The sequence below is a fragment of the Elephantulus edwardii genome, unplaced genomic scaffold, assembly GCF_000299155.1.
Source record: "Elephantulus edwardii isolate Elephantulus edwardi_28Jun2011 unplaced genomic scaffold, EleEdw1.0 scaffold00372, whole genome shotgun sequence".
NCBI classification, from domain to species: domain Eukaryota; kingdom Metazoa; phylum Chordata; class Mammalia; order Macroscelidea; family Macroscelididae; genus Elephantulus; species Elephantulus edwardii.
In genome coordinates, this window is record NW_006400122.1 from 592,855 (window position 1) to 612,078 (window position 19,224).

The window sequence follows — 19,224 nt, forward strand, 5'->3', positions numbered from 1 at the left end:
CTTCTCACCAACTTTGGTAATTTGTAGGGATGACTTATGATTTGTAGTGCATATTTTAGATTATTTCTTAATGGCTTAATAATATTTTCCCCTCCCTCTTAAGTAAGCATGAAATAAAGATTATTAAAAACATTTTTTATACTACACGCAAGATAAGAAAGCTGATGACATATTTTTTCTTACCTCATAATTATAAGATCTTAGTAGGTTATTTTTTTTAATTGTTTTTGATTACATAGTTGTTGTTATGTGCCATCAAGTCACTTGCGACTCATAGCGACTCTATGTACAATAGTCCTAAACTCTGCTCTGTCCTGTGCCAATCACACTATCTCTAATACACCTATTCCGATTATCCCAGTCACTGAATCAGTCCACCTCACAGAGGGCCTTCTGCTCCTGCGCTGTCCTTCCACCCTCCCAAGCATGATGTCCCTCTCTAAGGACCGGTCTCTCCTCACAACATGTCCAAAGTATGTTAGACGGAGCCTCAGAACCCTTGCCTCCAGGGAGCCGCCTGGTTTAACACTCTCCAGGATGAATGTTTGTTTTCTTGGCAGTCCAGGGTACATTCAATACTCTTCTCCAGCACCACAGCTCAAAGGTTCCTTTTATCCTCATTGTCCAGCTCTCTGATGCATAGCAAGTGATTGCAAAGACCATGGCCTGTATCAGGCACACCTTCGTCTCCAGACTGACGTCATTGCACTTCAGTACTTTTCTTCAGAACCATGTGAAATAAGGCAGCTTCCCTAACATTAGAGCTTTATATTTGGACTTATAGGCCCCTAAATTCAAGGGACACTGATCATAGCATAAGAAATGGACAGCATCTTGAAGAATTTGGAATCACAGAAACCCACAGAGCTTGAGATATAAGCTATCAGATCAAGGGGTGTATAGCAGGAGATGGTGTTGAAGGGAGTAGATATGAGTAGAAGGAATATTGGAATTACCATCTATAGATTGTTTAATATCATTATTAATTTTAATGTGTTTGTATCTAGCATATTTTCCCTCTCTGTAGTGCTGTCTGTCTTAAGTGTATAGAGTTTGAATCAATTCCTATTGGATAAGAAGTTAACTTACAGGATTTTATTTTAGTCAGTTCCCTGTAAAGACTGGCTGGGCTTATTTCTGAAAAGGGTTATTAGACTCTATATAAACATTGTGATACCCTCTCATAAAATATTTTCATATCATTGTTGTTTATTTTTTAACTGTTCGGGGTTTTTTTATTTATTATTTTAATGAAAGTTTACAGAGAATTTGGATTTCCAGTCATTCATTGTCACGTAGTTTCCTCCCTGTCCACCCTCTCCCATTCGTTTTTCTCTTTGAAAAGAAGAAGAAAAAAAAAGATCTTTCTTTAGTATATCATTGTTTTTACGAGAGTAGTAATATATTGATTTGGAAAGAATCCTATACTCAAGCATGTAACTTCTTTTAAGTAACATCACCAGAAAGAGAATTAAGAGTCAGTCAAGGCTATTGGAGGAAAAGTGGAATTGATGGCATAAAAGTATATTGGGAAGTTTTTGGATGTGCATGGAATTTAATTCTTAGAAGGTCCCATTCATCTGTTTTATCCTCTCCTTGCTGTAGATTTTCCAGGATGCTTGGAAGACTATTTATGTTGTGAATTAGGACTTCTAGAGTTCTTCTAAGCTTTTCTTTAATGAAGTTTATAGTCGTTGGTTTTAGTTCTAGGTCCGTAATCCACTTTGAATTGTTTTTTGTGTATGGAGTGAGGTGTGGATCTTGCTTGAGTTTCCTGCAGATAGTTTTCTGATTTTGCTAGTACCATTTGTTAAAAAGGCTGTTGTTTCCCCACTTAACTGATTTCATCTCCTTGTGAGAAATCAGTTGGTCATAGGTAGATGGGCTGTTTTCTGGGTTCTCAATTCTATTCCATTGATATATGTGTCTGTCACCACACTGAGTGAAATATCTCAGCCACAAAAGGACAAATATTGCATAGGGCAGTTGTAAAACGGGACTGACATCAAGGTTGAAGGAAGACAGAAAAGGAGGGGAGGAATGATGTATATTGAAACAGATAAGGGAGAGAATTGTTTAAAAGGGACATATGAATGGGTATTTTTATAATTTCAGAAGTCCAGAGTGAAGGCTGCGTAGTGGAGTGGACTTGGGGGGGAGGGATTGCATAACAATGAAAGTTTTTCTTTTTCTTTTCAAGGAGAAGAGTGAATTTGGGGGGATGGAGAAAAGTGCAATAATGAATGACTGGAAACCCTAAGTCTCTGTAAACTTACATTAAAATTAATGAAAAAAGTTTGGGGGAAAAATATATAAACTGGGGGGGGGGAGTATATTGAAATACCAAACAAAAGAATGTCAAAGGTGCAATAAAACTTTAAATGTACACCTGTGAATTTCAAGACAAAAGGAGAATGTAGTGGATTAAGGTGGCTAGGCAAGGCACAACATGTGCTCAAAGCAGGTGGATGGGAAACCTTAAGAGTTTGTACTTGACTTTTGCAAAAACAGTATAGCTGTTTTATAATGGAAAAAAATGCAGAAAGGATTACATGGCATCATTGTATACCTTTTGGAAGAACCTAAAAGGCCTCTGATTAGGAACTGGTAGGGGATGTGATTCAGGGAATAAAGGTTTTCAGAGATAGTGAATCACGCAGGAGAAGATTGCCCATCTTTGTCCCACAGAACAGCTGTTAGATTGGAACTGTGTGCCTTTGAAGTTATAGCACAGCTTATTACCACTGGGACACTAGTGCTCCTACTACTAAGTAAGGTGTGTCCTTGAAGCTCATATGATATATCTTATATGATTTACAGACACATACACCTTTTTCAAATTTAAATTTCTAATTTGAGTTCTTTTGACTTCATAAAATCCTTTTAATCTCAACATTAGAGGTGCAAAGTATACACTTGTAATTCATTACTCTGTAGAGTTAATTTTTCTGTTTTGAAGTGTTATTCAGTCACTTGCTATTACAGACTTATCTTTTTCTGTTCTGTTTTTGACTAATGGATAAGAAGAGAACTGGAGGCTCAGTGCAGTGGGAGAAATTTAACCAATGATACAGATTTTCATTTCTCATTCCAAAACATTAATGATTATGTTGAATGTTGCTCAGTGGGCTGAGTAAATAATTAAGCAGGTTATTTTGCTAATAATCTAGCTTATTTTTTAAAATAATAAAAACATAAAACAATTGATTTCCTGTTTTAATGTTCCTGTTTTATTCTTTTAGCTCTTATCTTCATTGTCAGTGGGCATCTGTAGAAGATCTGGAAAAGGATAAGAGAATTCAGCAAAAGATTAAGCGATTTAAGGCAAAGCAGGGCCAGAACAAATTCCTTTCGGAGGTATGCAGTATCTGGTTAATTTTTTATAGTATTTACATATTAAAATACATTTTAAGTTTTTTTCAATACATTATTAAGAAAAACTAGTTTGCCTCATTTGATGCTACTTCTTGTATTATTGTAACTGGTTATTGGTAAAAAATGTGTTAAACAGGAAATTTCTCGCTCTTCCTGTTTCTTGGTCTCTTAAGATATTGGTCTTAAGTTCTTGTGAAGAAATGATGATGACAGTGTGATTAAAACCTTACAATGAAAATGCAGGTTTTACAACAATGAAAAAAGCAGGTAGAGATTAGCTCTACTGATGTCTAGCACTTTAAAAACTGTTCATTAAATATTCAATTCAAGTTTGACAATAAAAGCTTCCAAAGAGAAGGCATATGACAAAATGATTTTGAATCAATGCCTGGTTGTGGAACACTCACTAAACTCAAGTTTCACAGATAATAAACATAATGTTAATGTAGAAGCTGGTGTGATATCCCTGCCTGGGTGCTTTAATTATTAATTATTATGTCAGGAATATCATACTTGAAGAATTAATAGATTTTCTCTACTTCTCCTCCCACCGAAATCAATTAGATTTTTAAAAGAAAGTTTTCACAAACGGCTTACTAGGTCTCTGGCTCCTGGGCCCTAAACTGATTTCACATGTAGTTTCTAGTAAATAAATGAAAAATCTTCATATAGAAATATTAGATTCTGATTTATTAGTTGCTCTCTTCTTAAAAGAGTTTTAAAAAAAAGTGGTAACTGTGGCATTTGATTAAAAATAATATCTAAATAATAGCTGTTTAACCCTGTCTGTCTTTGAAGTTGGACAAGCAGGGCAGAATAAAGCCAGAGTAATCTCAGATAACATGTTTTTGCTGTGGATTCTGATTTCCAGGAGCCTTACTGGCAGTTGTAAAGTTACTAATAGATGCTCTTTCATTAGGTTTGCCTTGTAACCTAATCTGAGAATTAAGGCATTTGGGGATTGGTCTTTGGGGGGTTTTGTTTGTTTGTGTTTTAAGGTTATGGTCAGGGAAGGAAGTAGTTACCACTGAGAGGGAATGGAATTATTAAAATATAACTCACTTCTTAAATTTTGGCAAATTTTAAGATTTTTTTTTTTAAATGCTGTTTTAAGCAAAATACTATATAGTTCTTTTTTTTACCCCTCCACTGCTTGTTAATGAAACTAGAGTTTAATATCAGTGACCCTGGACACATTGAAATCATGAAATTCATCTTAGGAAAGGTTGGTTCTGCCAACCTTTCGTGTGTGTCAGTGGCTAGGAAATGGAGGGATACCCTCAAGGGTCATTTTTTTGCCATTCTAAAATTGTGGTCTCGTTTATTACGTTCCCACGGACTCTGTCTCCTCAAAGGTGCTTGGGGAGTTGTCCCTGATCCTGACTATATAGTCTTATCTACTGAATCTACTTGTCACTTACACCATGGTTGGAATACACTTCTTACTGGTAATTTGAAAACCAGCAGTCCACTTCTATCCTGAACAAAAGTATCTCAAACTTCTAAAGAAAGATAATCCATGCATGGGTTAGCAAGACCAGAAGGTTACTGGTACTTTTCCTCCTCTTTTATTCATACACTTATATGTGACTGTAGGTGATTCTAACATCAGGCACTCCATGATTCCATTACTTTGGGATTTTGATAGCTTTTACATTCTGTTTCAAGTTTCTTTGTAAATCCACTGCTATAAAAATACCTGTTCAAAGATCATTTTGACTAGAAATTTTATCATTTGCATGGTGGCATAAATTACTTATTCAGGGATTAGAAGTGTTTAAAAGGTAAAGATTTTCATTCCATATTTAATTCTAAAATTTACATTTAAGAACAAATTAAAGGAAGCTCTTACTATCAAAACCAAAACGCTTACAGAAAATTTTAGTATTTATGCTGTGTGTGAATAATGCATATATATCATGTACCTAAATCTAGACATTTTTATAAAGGCTATGACTTCATGATATTAAAGCCACACCCTCTAGCAGACCTTCAACCTTGGTCAAAGGCTCAAGGGCCACCCACTTTTGGGGAGAAAAACAGAACAGGAACACACAACAAATACAACCCCAGAAACTTCCCTTACATGACCACTATCAAGAGGAGACCACCATCAAGATGCCAGCTAGCAGCCAACTCCTAGACTGGAGGGAGACTCCAAGGCCCCAGGCTGGCCCAAGCACTCTTTTCCAACATTACAATTAAAGTGATTGATTCTTTTCCTAATGTAGTCCAAATCTAGTCCTCATAATGAAAGGAACTCCAACAAGCATAGTTTGGCATCAAAAATGAATTCATTTTCTCTCTCTCTCTGTACACACACACACACACACACACACACTCACTCACACTCTCTCTCTTTCTCTCTCTCACACGCTCACTCTCACTCTCACATACAAACTCCCACACCAAACTCTTGGACTCTGGAAAATAATTATATGTGACTAACAACAACAACAATGTCTGCAGCCCTCAGAACTGGTTTTAATTGTTTTGGGTCATACATTCTTCTAAGTGGCATAGCACTGGTCTGTCCATTTGCTGTACAGAGGTAACTTGTGGTTGCTGTGATGCTGAACACTGTGACACTGATGTGTCAAATGAGATAATGATTTCCCATTGTGGACAATGTTTGGTGGAGCTCTCTGATTAAAACAACCTTTGAAGCAGGAGTGACATCCACTTCCGAAACAGCTTGCCTCCAGAAATGCTATGAAATTGGTGAAACAATGAAAGTTATACAAGTGTTCAGGTCTTTCATTCATAGGGTCACTATGAGTCATCTATGACTCGATGGCACTTAACAACATGCCTTCATGTGTTAATATTTTAAATTGCCTGAGTATTTCAGTGAATTTTTTTTTTCTTACTAATCTCCTTTGTGTGAAAGCCTGAAGCAGTTGAAACACATTTTTATGTTTCTGCTTTTTGTTTCTTCACAGTTAAAAGCCTCCAAATCAGGCAGCTTATTTGGGCACTATAGGCCAGAAAATGTTTTATCGTGAGCTGTGTGACTGAAAAGCCTATCTTTTCAACTGGAGTTCAAATGCTAACAATAGTGTTTAAGTGGCTTGTAATATGTTTTTCAAAGTATTTTAATAATTATATTCTGTATAAATGAATCAGAGATATTTATTAATATATCCTTTGTTATAGAACACTTGCAAACATAACTGAACCCTTCTTCTTAAAAGTTTTATTTCATCTATAACTTGCCTTTGAGCCATATTCAATTCTTTCAAAGTAAATAACTTTCCAACCAAGCAGTATTGTTGTTGTTATGTGCCGTCGAGTCGCCTGCGACTCATAGCAACCCTATGTACAACAGCCCTAAACTCCACTCTGTCCTGTGCCAATCGCACTGTCTCTGACACTCCCATCCCAATTATCCCAGTCACTGAATCAGTCCACCTCATAGAGGGCCTTTACTTCACTTTTTGTGAAAAAGTTTGCTGACATATTGGCTAAGTAATGTAATTCTTTAAACTTCATTTCTTTATTCTTTTTTTTTTATTTCTTTATTCTTAATACTTTCATTCAGATATTCTGTGTTCAATACAAAGAAATCAGTAGAATTATTTAGATTAGCAGCAAGGTTATTATTCTAAACAAGATACTAACAGATTAGTTGGCCAAGATGTCCAAACATTTATAAACAGTTGACCCTCCTTAAGTAGGAAATCTGCTGTTATCAGTGATCTTAGCCTTTGAATAACAATCTGGAAACGATAATGTAAAACATTGGACATCTCCAGTGCTTAGCAGACCCTGGTAGCTCTTAGTGTGTTCAGCTTTGATTTCTTATAGCAAGCTTCAGTTTTGAGAATGCTAAATGCATTGCATGCCATAAGCCTTTTGGATTGCTCATTAGTGAATTGTAATTTCACACTTCATTTAAAATATTCTTAAACATTCTCTCACAGTAAAAGGTTTCACACAGTAATTAAAAGAACCAGTTAACAAAGTCTGAAAAGTCTGATTTCCTCATGGGGAATGATTTTGCTAAATTGTAGCATTTCAATTAATATATTAGAATTTGCCAAATATAAATTTTAGGTTGCTGTGGCCCAAAATATTATTGCCTAGTGAAAAGTGAAATAACATTTACTCTCTAGAAAGAAATAGGCATTTTAACTCTTTCCCCTCTCATTTTGGTGCAGATTGAGGATGAGCTTTTTAACCCAGATTATGTGGAGGTGGACCGGATAATGGACTTTGCACGCAGCACAGATGACCGCGGAGAGGTAACTGAGAATCACTTATATTAGGAGAGAAGGTTTAAAAAGTAAATTAGTATTAAGGTTGCATAGTGGAGTGCATTCGGGGCGGGGGTGGAGGGAGTGCGGATTGTATACCAACAAATAAGTTTATCTTTTGCTTTTCGAAGAGAGGAGCAAACTGGGGGGAGAAGGGTCATGTAGAGAAAAAAGTACAGCAGTGAATGGATGGAAATCCAAAATCTCTGTAAATGTTCATTAAAATTAATAAAATAATTTTTTTTTTAAAAAAGTAAATTAGTGGAGAGTTTTTTATAGCTTTGTAGCCACATGTAAACTGGGTTTAGGGAAAATGTTGTTATAAGTAACTACAAGGATATGTTTATTTAAAAATAATACCTTTATGCTGAAACATTGTAAGAAAGTTTTACGTGGTATGGCCTGAATTTGCTCATACCTGCGTGATACCTCCATTGAGTTTTGACTTTCTGCTAACACCTGACAACCTTCACATTTAATTTGAGGGGTTTAACAAGATACTATGTAATTTCACAATACCATCAGTATGTTTTAATATATATCAACTGTTTAGCACCAATTTCCCTTCATTATGAAATGCTATTATAACATACGGAATTTAATATTATTTAACATTGTCCACTTAGTGAAGCTGATCAACTAAGTTTAATGTTGGTGCAAGAAGTTAATATGAAATACTTCTCTTTATGAGATTCCAGTCTTGAAATTCCAATGTTACCTTGCAAAACCTTGTGAAGTTGTAACGGATATTGATAGCTCAGGTGGAGTGGCTTCCTGAGCATTGTACGTTGCCTGCTATGAGTTCTGTCATTTGACTGCTTGATGTAAATATAATTTGACATACAAAGTGTTTGGCTGTGGAGAGCCTGTCTGGCACCTCTAGTGAGAGTCTACAAAGAACTCATCTCTTACCTTAAGAAACAGATGTTCCCAAGACCATATCTGTAAAATGATACTTAATCTTCTAGTTTTGCTTAGTTACATGTAAAATTATTTGCTTCATGGCTTATGTATAACATATAGCATATGTTTTTAACATTATTATCAGAAAATCAGAGTACCCTCATGCTGAATGGAATGTCATTAGGCCGGAGTGTTCTTTAGGAGACAAAAGAAGTCCCACTGACCCAAGATAATCTTCCCTCATTCTACTAGAGCTCAAATATATTATTTCAGAGTAATTAAAAGTAAAAGGTATCTTTATCTGGAGGTAGGAGAGAAGGCAGAGATAATAAATTTAAGATTATTTCTTATTCTTTAAGAAACTATCTGCTTACAGTGATATATAAATATACTAAAGTAATTCACCATGTAAGTTTGAATCAGACCCTTGATATGTGATTACCTATGTAGAAGGCTTGAATTAATCTCTAATTGTGTACCTGCAAATTCTTTGATTTGTGATTATGACTTGGAGCCAACGTTTAGTGGTCAAAATTGAAAATCTTGTACCAACTCAATCATAACTGTTGCTGGATAAATGAAGTCGATAGTATGTTTTCCCTGAAGATCCTTTTCTTTGGTACAATGACCCCCTTCTGATCTCTGCCCCGGGCCAGCCTGTGACCCACTACCTGGTCAAGTGGTGCTCACTTCCCTATGAAGACAGCACATGGGAACTGAGGCAGGACATAGACCAGACCAAGATTGAAGAATTTGAAAAACTCATGTCCAGGGAGCCAGAAACAGACCGTGTGGTAAGAATTGGCCCATGATGGAAAATTTCATTTGAAAAGATTATAATGGTATAGTCTTTAAGAAACCACTAATGGGATTTACTATATTTTAAACAGGAGCGACCTCCTGCTGATGATTGGAAGAAATCAGAGAGTTCCAGGGAGTACAAAAACAATAACAAACTCAGGGAATACCAGTTGGAGGGAGTAAACTGGCTACTTTTCAATTGGTACAACATGTATGTAAAACTATTTTTCCCCATGTCAATTTAAAAACTATCTATAGCTCTTTTTAATTAAGAGTCTGTAAAGTTTATAAACCATAAGAATGAAAATATACTTAGTTTTTATTCACCAAGTAGTAATATAGAAATTGATAGAATTAATACAGAAATAATTCCTCTTTCTTAGAATTTTATTTGCAAATATCTTTATTGACTCTACATCATTTTTACAGTTGGGGGTGTGTGTGTGTGTGAAAGAGAGAGAGAGAAGACAGCAGTGTCTAATATCTATACTCACTCAATTTTATTTTATTTTCTTCCCAAAGGCGAAACTGCATTTTAGCAGATGAAATGGGTTTGGGGAAAACTATCCAGTCCATTACATTTCTCTATGAGATATATTTGAAAGGAATCCATGGCCCTTTTTTAGTAATTGCCCCATTGTCCACAATTCCCAACTGGGAAAGGGAGTTTCGTACCTGGACAGAGTTGAATGTGGTTGTGTATCATGGGAGTCAAGCTAGTCGTCGGACCATTCATTTGTATGAAATGTACTTCAAAGATCCACAGGTAAGATACCACAATTGTGATTTCTTTTGCATATTATGTTTTGTTTTTTTTTAAAGCAAGTTAAATGGTCTCAGGAACTTGGGTAAAAGGGCAAGACTATGCCAAATTGGGAAACTTGCTTGAAATTTTTTCTCCAGTTTTTGTTGCATTTATGTTATGCTTCTACATTTTACCAATATATAATCCTTATTTATATAGCTGTGGTCCTTCTGAATGAAATTTTTGTCTTAAATGACCACAGAAATCCATTATATGTTTTTTTTTAAATTGAGATTTCAATCAAAGTCCACAGAGAATTTGGATTTCCATTCATTCATTGTTGCACACCCTCCTGCCTGCCCCCCTCTTCCCCCCAGTTCACCTTTCTCTTTGGGGGAGGGGGGAACCACTTTGATTCATGTTTTTGATGTGCTAAATTTTTTGTTTCGTAAGTCTGACTCAAACCAAACTCTGCCAACAACTTTGCTTTGACACCTAATGTCAAATCCAGGAGATTTTCAAGGCTGTAATCTGTATGGGATGAAATTGCTTGTCTGTATCCCTCAGAACAGCTGGTGGATTTAAACTCCTTACCTTTTGGTTAGCGGTATAACATGTAATATACTACGTCACCAAAGCTCCTTAGTTTCATTAAGTAAAATTACTGTGAAGATTAAAAAATAATTTTATTCTTTTCAGTTTAACATTCATTAAGACAAACGGGGGAGGGGAATAGGAATCATTGTGCCCCTAAGAGAAAGCTAAATTTAAAAAACTGTGTTACTGTGTGTGCACATAAGGGATATTTGATTTTAATATTGTATTATAATGTTACTAGACATGAAAAGGGAGCTCTGGTGGCCTAATGGGTAAAGTGCAGTGTTGCCAACCCAAAGGCAGGTGATTCACATTTACTAGGTAGATCAGAGAAAGGTGAGTAATCTCCTGTGTGAGTAATAGCCTCTAAAAACCCACTGGAGGGCCAGTTATGAGTCAGTTCTAACTCAGTGAGTTTGAGTTTTTTATGAAGTGAAAAATGTTAGGTATTGTAAAATGTCATTGAAATATGTGACACACTGAATGAAATACGTTCAGAGGGAGGAAATTATACTTCGGCTCAATTATACCAATTGCTGTAATTTTTTTCTAGTTACTTATATACAATTATTGGGTCTGTGATATTGACAGTGAAGCATTATAAATGACATGATAAAGAAGGAGGCATAATATTTCATTGGAATAATTTTAAACTCATAGTAAATGCAACTCTTATAATTGGAATGAAGAAAGTTTATTTTGTACTTCTGTTTTAAGTGTAACAAATGAGCTATAATTATATAAGTAAAAGTGAAAAAGGGTTGAAATTTCGTACTGCATTTTAACTTTCGGAAACTATCGTAAGTTCTATCTTAAATGATTTTTTTAAAGGAACTTTGCAGATATTTTTTTAAAAGTTTTGAAGATTTTTAAAAGTTTTGGAAATAAGTTTTTAAAATACAAACTGTGAAAGTTGAATTTGTCTTGGTCTTTCACCTGCTGGAGACAATAGCAGGATCTCCTGTGGGTGTTCTTGTCACAGAACTGCATATAACATGTAAGTTAGTTGGCTAATTCGTTTTTAACTTTGTTTTTAAAAAGAGGAGGTTTTCTTTAAACTCTTGTGTTGTACATTAACAATGTAAAACCTTCAAAATACCTTGTAAACAGAATGGTTTACCTAAAATAGTTTCCCCAAAGGAGAAATACGTATGTTTTATGCTCATTTATTTTCCTTTAAGATTATTAATGTAGTCTCTGATGCTTAATAATAATTCAGAGCTGTTCTTGTAGGGTCGAGTGATAAAGGGGTCCTATAAGTTTCATGCCATCATCACTACATTTGAGATGATTCTGACTGATTGTCCTGAGCTGAGGAATATTCCATGGCGTTGTGTGGTCATTGATGAAGCCCACAGGCTGAAGAATCGGAACTGCAAGCTGCTGGAGGGACTCAAGATGATGGACTTGGTCAGTGGTCATGTTTGTGATTCTGTTGAATCTAAATAGAATTATTACTAACTAGAGATTCTTTTCTGTTCTGAATTTGATGCCTGTGAGGGATGCTTACAAAGCCTCTCAAATATTGGGTTTGTCTTCTCAGACTTAGCTGCTTAAGAGGGCCAGTTCTCTTGCCTTATTTGTGAATTCTTACCTTATTTTCTGATGTCTTCCCAACACTTGAATACAGAAAGTATAGTCAGTCTTATTTTCACTCACATGAGTCTCAGCTTTATGTTTAGATTTCCCCTTTATGATTAAATCCAGCCATTTTAGAAGTTGTTCAGCTCATAGGTGATCTAGTTGTGTTTCATAGATAGGAATGTTAGATACAAGTTCTTAGAAAGTTTTTAAGGATAGTATAATACTTGATAATATTTTTAAGCCAAAGGCACATCTGTTTGTTGTGGTGGTTGAGCTTGGAGGTAGAAAGCTCTCCATCCTAATTCCCTTTCATGATGTTTGTGTGGTACTGTTTGCATTAATCATATAGTATTTGCTCTTTACCCACATTGAATCTTGTTTTATTCAATTGGTTATATTCAGCTATGTAAAAGATATTTATGGGCAACGACTAAATGTAGTGGAGTAGTAAGCAGCCCAATAAAAAGAACTGCTTTGCCCCCAAATGTTTATTTTTAAATTAATAAAGCATTAAACAACTTTTTCCTGAGGTATTTGAGTTTTAGTATTTAAACATAACACAGAGATGTTATTAGGTGCCATCAAGTTAAGTACAGCTTATATATACTGTGCCATCCTCACCAACTTGGGCGTACTTCCTCTCTTTCACTGACCCCTCTATCTTTCTAAGAATAATGTGCTTTAAGGACCAACCTATAGTATGTGAGGCAAAGCTTTATTTGCCTCCAAAGTTTTGACTTCACTTTCTCGAAGACATATTTGTTAATTCTTTGGCAGTCCATTGTCTAGCTCCCAGATAAAAGTGATTGAAAAGAGTATGGCCTGAATCAGGTGCACCTTAAGATATTGTTGCTCCTCAGTAATTTGGAAAGTTCTCTGTCTGCTGACTTTCCTAATGAAGTGTGTCTCCTGTTCACCAAGTGTGTTCATTGTAGATCCCAGTAAGATGAAATTGTTGCCAATTTCAGCCTTTTCTCTATCTGTCATGATGTTACCATTCAGTCCAGTGGTTAAGATTTTTGTTTTCTTGATGTTGAGCTATAGCCCATATTGAAGACTATAATCCCTGATCTGCAACCAGGGTTTCAGATCCTTTCCACTTCCAGCAAGCAAGGTTTTGTCATCCACCTAACTCAGGTTGATGAATCTTTCTGCAATTCTAGGTTTTCAAAGAGTCCAGATTCTTAAATGATTTAGCAAATTGAATACATATGAAGAGAGGATACAACCTGATACACACCTTTCCTGATTTTAAACCATTCAGTGTTCAATTGCTCTGTTCACTCAACAGCCTTTTGGTCTAGGTATAGGTTTCACATGAGCACACTTAAGTGCCCTGTGATTCTCATTCTTGTCAGTGTTAGCCATACTTTCCTATGATCCACAGAGTCAAATGCCATTATAGTCAATAAAGCATAAATAGATATTCTTCTGGTATTCTCTGCTTTCATCCAGGAACTGTTTTTACATCAGTATGATATCTGGTGCTATGACCTCTTCTCATTCCAGCACTTTACTTCTGACAGTTCTCTGTTAATGTTCACAATAAAAGCTAAAGCCAAAACGGAGGAGATTTAAAGTTTTTACAAAATTTTGCCGTCTGAGATTGACCAAACGTGTATTAGAGATGTGTTAATATAATTGGTGACTGGAATGAAAAAATTGGAAACAATGAAGAAGAAATGACAGCTGGTGATAGAAATGAGGCCAGAAATTGAATGACTGCATTTTGTATGCTCAATGATTTATTCACGACAAATATAATTTTTTAAAAACACAAAAGTTGACTTTATACATGGACCTGATCTGATGAACTGCATAGGAGTCAGTTGACTGCATCTGTGAAAGCTATCTTTGTAGAAGCTCAGTGTTGGCTAGCGTCCAAAACCACCATCAGTTACTCATGTGCAAATTGAGGCTGAAGAAAATGAAATCCATAAGAACCAAAATATTGGTTTTGAATCTATCATACTTGAACTTAAAAAAAGCATATTAAGAATAGGTTTGAGGTGTTGACGGCCAAATGAGTGTGGGATGACCACAAGGATTTCATCCTTGAAGAGAACAGAAAAGTCATTACAAAGACAAAAAATAAAAATGGATGTCAGAAGAGCCTGTGAAAATTGCACTAGTGTCTAGAAGCCAAAACAAAGAGAAGAGATGCTGAAGTAAAAGAGCTGAACAGAAGATTTCAAAAGGCAGCTCTGTAAGACAAAGCATAGTATTATTAAGGAGTGTTCAAAATGCTGGAGTCAGAGAATATGAAGGGGAAAACTCGATTGGCATTTCCCAAGCTAAAAAAAACACACAAACAAACCTGAAAAACAAGTTTAAACCTGGAGTTGCAATACTTAGAGATGTTGTTGTTGTTATGTGCCGTCAACTCATAGCGACCCTATGCACAGCAGCCCTAAACCCTGCTCTATCCTGTGCCAATCTCATTGCCTCTGACACACCTATCCTGATTACCCCAGTCACGGAATCAATCCACCTCATAGAGGGTCTTCCCCTCCTGCACTGTCCCTCTACTCTACCCAGCATGATGTCCCTCTCTAAAGACCTGTCTCTCCTTACAACATGTCCAAAGTATGTCAGACGAAGCCCCAGAATCCTTGCCTCCAAGGAGCAGCCTGGTTTAACCCTCTCTACGATGAATCTCTTTGTTTTCTTGGCAGTCCATGGTACATTCAATACTCTTCTCCAGCACCACAGCTCAAAGGCGTCAGTTCTCCTTCTATCTTCCCTAGTCATTGTCTAACTCTCTGTTGCATAACAAGTGATTGCAAAAACCATGGCCTGTATCGGGTGCACCTTAGTCTCCAGAGAGACACCGTTGCTCTTGAGTACTTTAGAGAGGTCCCTAACTGCAGACTTTCCCATCGCAATACGTTTTTTGATTTCCTGGTTACTGGTGCCAAGAGTGTTGACCGTGGAGCCGTGGAGCCGTGCAAACTGAAGCTGTGAACAATCTCAATCTCTTCGCCATCCATCCTGATGCTACCGATTGGTCCAGTGGTGAGAATTTTTGTCTTCTTGACATTGAGCCTCAGTCCATATTGAAGGCCGCAGTCCTTGACCCTCTGCAGTAAGTGTGTGAGGTCCTCCTCAGTTTCAGCGAGCAGGGTTGTGTCATCTGCATAACGCAGATTGTTGATAGATCGTCCACCAATCCTAACGCCACGCTTCTCCTCATAGAGCCCAACCTCTTGGATAATCTGCTCTGCATACAGGTTGAAAAGGCATGGAGATAGGACACATTCCTGGCGTACACCCTTCCTTGCCCTGTTCTGACGACTGCCTCTTGGTCCAAGTATAGGTTTCGCATTAGCATGATTAAACGTTCTGGGATTCCTTGAATGATCCAGGAAGTGTTAAAGTGGATAGATAATGAATATGGTATTGGAATAGAAGAGAGGAAGAACTGTCTGAAAGGAATGTATGATTAGATATTATATGTGTGACAACAATCTGTAACAAGAGGTGCATTGCAAAGTGGACTGGGAGGGGAAAGGAGGAAAATGTATAACAATGAATGAATAAAAACCCAACCTTTCTGTGAAATTTTTTTATAACCACAATTGAAAAAAAAAAGGAGTACAGAGGGAATGGATAGTCATTATACCAGAAAGAATTGGCTGACATTGAAATATTTCAGGAAAAACTGTCTGATCAAGATCCAGTGGTCATGAAGGAAGAAGTTTAAGCTGTAATTCAGGCATTGGGGGGAAAAAACAAGGCCCTAGTAATTGGCAGGATACCAGTTCACATATTTCAAATAACATGTGTGGCCCTGCACAAGTTCACCAATCTGTTCTAGGACATTTGGAAGATAGCTACCTGTCTGACTCATTGGAAAAGATCCATATTTGTTCTCATTACCAGGAAAGGTAATCCAACAGAAAATGCATATTATTGAACAATATCATTAATGTCGTGTGCAAGCAAAAATATTATTAAAGATCATCCCAAAACATACAAATAAAAGGCTTAAAATTACTAGAAGAAAACTGTTATTATCAATGCAGTTCTTCCACTGAAATAACTTTATTGATATCTGTGGTGACATATAAATGAAAAAGTTTAAAAATAAAGTTAAGGAGTACTTAGTATGGAGTATTTATGACTTGTGTTGCCTGTACTTATAGTTACTCAATTAGAAAATCTTGACTTGGCTTCTAACCCACTGCTATTCCATTATTTCCAACTCTAAATCACTGTCTGTTGAGTTTCCAAGACACTAAATCTTTAGAAGAAGCTATCTTTCTCTCACAAGGCAGCTAGTGAATTTAAACTGTTGTTCTAATAGCTAAAAGTCCAGTATGTTAGGACACTGTACTACCAAGGCTCCTTAGAAAACTGCCTAGTCTATATGAATTTAATGAATCAAGGTATAGAAATGATTGACTGTTCCACCTCCCTTTCTGAGAGCTTTCTTGGCAAAATATTGGCAGAACAAAAAATAATCAGTATGTCCTCAGGTAGGCTATTTAGCTGGGATTTACACAGCCTATGCTTTCTTCCTGGCAACAAAGTGTTGTCAGATCCCAAGTTAAATATAGCATATTCCTTTTCAACCTACTCAAAAGCTTAATAATTTTCTGCAGTAGTTTTATTAGCTGTAGCTGCCAGCTATATTGTATACCAAATAGTCAAATTCGAGAATAATTAAAACACTGTTTAATGATTATAGTCATCATTGTTAAAACTAGTTGTAACAAAACAGAGCTCTTGTTAGATGTATATAAATGGAAGTGCAAAGAAGCACTTGCTTAAGAAACCCTGGAAAAGAGTTTGTAAACAGGAAAGAGTAAACCTAATTTGGTTCACAGAGAGAAAGTTAGAAATATCATCTGGTTATTAAAGGGAAGAAAAAGTGATTGTGGTATTTAAAACCAAGCTGACTTCTTTGAAAGCATGAAAATTTTGCAGAACAAAGTAGTTTTTCATATGTTATTGCATGTGGAAGAACATTTTTTTCTCAAGTGAATTGTGCAGGAAGCAGGTGGAGAGAGTACTGTTGCTTTAGCAAAAAGAAAGAAGGAAAGAGCTTTATCTGAGTCAAAAGGACTTTAAGAAAAAACCTAGAAACTTTAATAGGGAAAACCATTGCGATCTAAAAGATATGTATTAAAATATTAACCTAATAATCCCAGGAAGAAATAAAATAGCAAGACACATTTAAGGAATTCAAGAAGGGACACTGGTATTCAGTAGTAGAATTGTCACCTTCCTGGCAAAAGACCCAGGTTCAATTCCTGGTTGAGGGCCCTCATGTACAGTCATGACCTCAGTGTCAGCGGAGGCATTTGTACTGCTGTGATATTGAACAAGTTATAGAAAAGCTTATGAACTAAGATATACTAGGAAAAAGACCTGGCTATCTACCTCCAAAAATCAGCCAATGAAACCCTGTAGATCAAAATTACCTCATCTGTAACCAGTCATAGGGATGGTGCAGAACTAGACATCATTGTATTCTGTTGTATATGCAGTTTCTCCACTGGGAGTGAACTTAATATGAGCTAACACTGAAAGAACAGAGCCCTGTGGAGGATCCTCCCATAGATATATGTATCTGAAGTTTTCCTTAGGTCTCTAACCTCTGTGCCTCATTTCTATTCTTTGCCTAGGGTGAATGCTAAATTAACATTCCTGAATAAAGTGGGAAAGTGGGTATATGAAGAAAAACTTTTCATTTAAAGAGACATGTTGTGTGATGACTTCTTCATTTGCTTCCTTTGCTTTATTACAGGAACACAAAGTGCTGCTCACAGGGACCCCACTGCAGAACACAGTGGAAGAGCTCTTCAGCTTGCTTCATTTCTTGGAACCAAGTCGCTTCCCTTCAGAAACCACCTTTATGCAAGAATTTGGTGATCTGAAGACAGAAGAGCAGGTATATATCACAGCTGCCCTTTCCCGTGCCCCTCCCCTCAATACTGAAGGTTATGAAGATAACTCATGGAATGGTTGAACATTATTATAACTATTTTCAAATCTAAGTTACATGTCCATTCTCTCTCACCTTGTAAGATGGGCGTTTTGATAGCTTTTTCTTAGATATTTCAACTTACCATTAGGAAGATTTTTTTGTTTGTTTGGTGATCCTTTTGAAGGGCTGTTGAGATTGGTAGAGATTCTATAGCCTTTCACTTAATTTTCAGAGACACTACTTCTCAGGTTCCTGGCTCTGCTGTGTCCACTTCAGGGATAGTCTCAGTGGCATTGGACTGTTGTAAAACACTTTGTCACAGAGCATCAAGGCTATAGTTTAATTTCTAGACCATATATACTTGGTCACATGAGTCAGAATGAACCACCCTATTTTCATTTTCTAAACATGAGTCATAACTACCAGATAGGATCTCTACATGATGTAAGAGTGCTTGGTTATACACTGTATGAGTTACCTGGGTATTAGTTTTAATATTTAAAATAAATATGGAGATAGATACGAAATCTTGGTACCTTAGTTCATAATGAAATCTCCTTTGTTTTATTTTTATTTTCTAAAACTATTTGGTGGATGGGTTAGTTTCAAGAGAATGAGAACTCGGGTGAGATATCTCTGTTTATTTCTCAGTGCAGAGACCAGGAAATCTTAGGTCCATTCCCTCCTGTTCTGTCAGTTCTTTCTAGAAAGAAAGAGAGCTAAAATACAGTGCTCTTGTGATGTTTTTCTCTTCCTTCTTCCTCATCATCTTTTTGGCTGAAGATACACAGAAGGAAAAGCTGAATAGATAATTGAGTTATTTCTGCTTGTGTACTTTACAAACTTCTTGACTATTCAGGAACCAAATCCTGTGAAGGTGAAGTTGTCAATTTGAAACTTTTGTGTTCTTCTGTTTTGAAAGCTGAGAAATGAGCACCTTCATACCTTTACCTCCTACTAGTCTGTGAAAAATTAAAAGTAAATAAATAATATGATCTTTAGTTTCTAGGTTCGGATATGTTCTTAACGTG

At 36.3% G+C, this 19,224-nt stretch overlaps 1 protein-coding gene across 1 annotated transcript in view; it reads left to right on the top strand.

The window, feature by feature from the left end:
- The window catches only part of CHD7 (chromodomain helicase DNA binding protein 7), a 300,989-nt gene that overhangs the window by 235,265 nt on the left and 46,500 nt on the right, over positions 1 to 19,224 (top strand). The window contains exons 8-14 of the mRNA XM_006902138.1: positions 3,243 to 3,357; positions 7,536 to 7,619; positions 9,191 to 9,328; positions 9,425 to 9,546; positions 9,858 to 10,101; positions 11,911 to 12,087; positions 18,014 to 18,157. Coding sequence (XP_006902200.1) covers positions 3,243 to 3,357; positions 7,536 to 7,619; positions 9,191 to 9,328; positions 9,425 to 9,546; positions 9,858 to 10,101; positions 11,911 to 12,087; positions 18,014 to 18,157 — 1,024 coding nt within the window. The remainder of the gene's footprint in view (positions 1 to 3,242; positions 3,358 to 7,535; positions 7,620 to 9,190; positions 9,329 to 9,424; positions 9,547 to 9,857; positions 10,102 to 11,910; positions 12,088 to 18,013; positions 18,158 to 19,224) is intronic.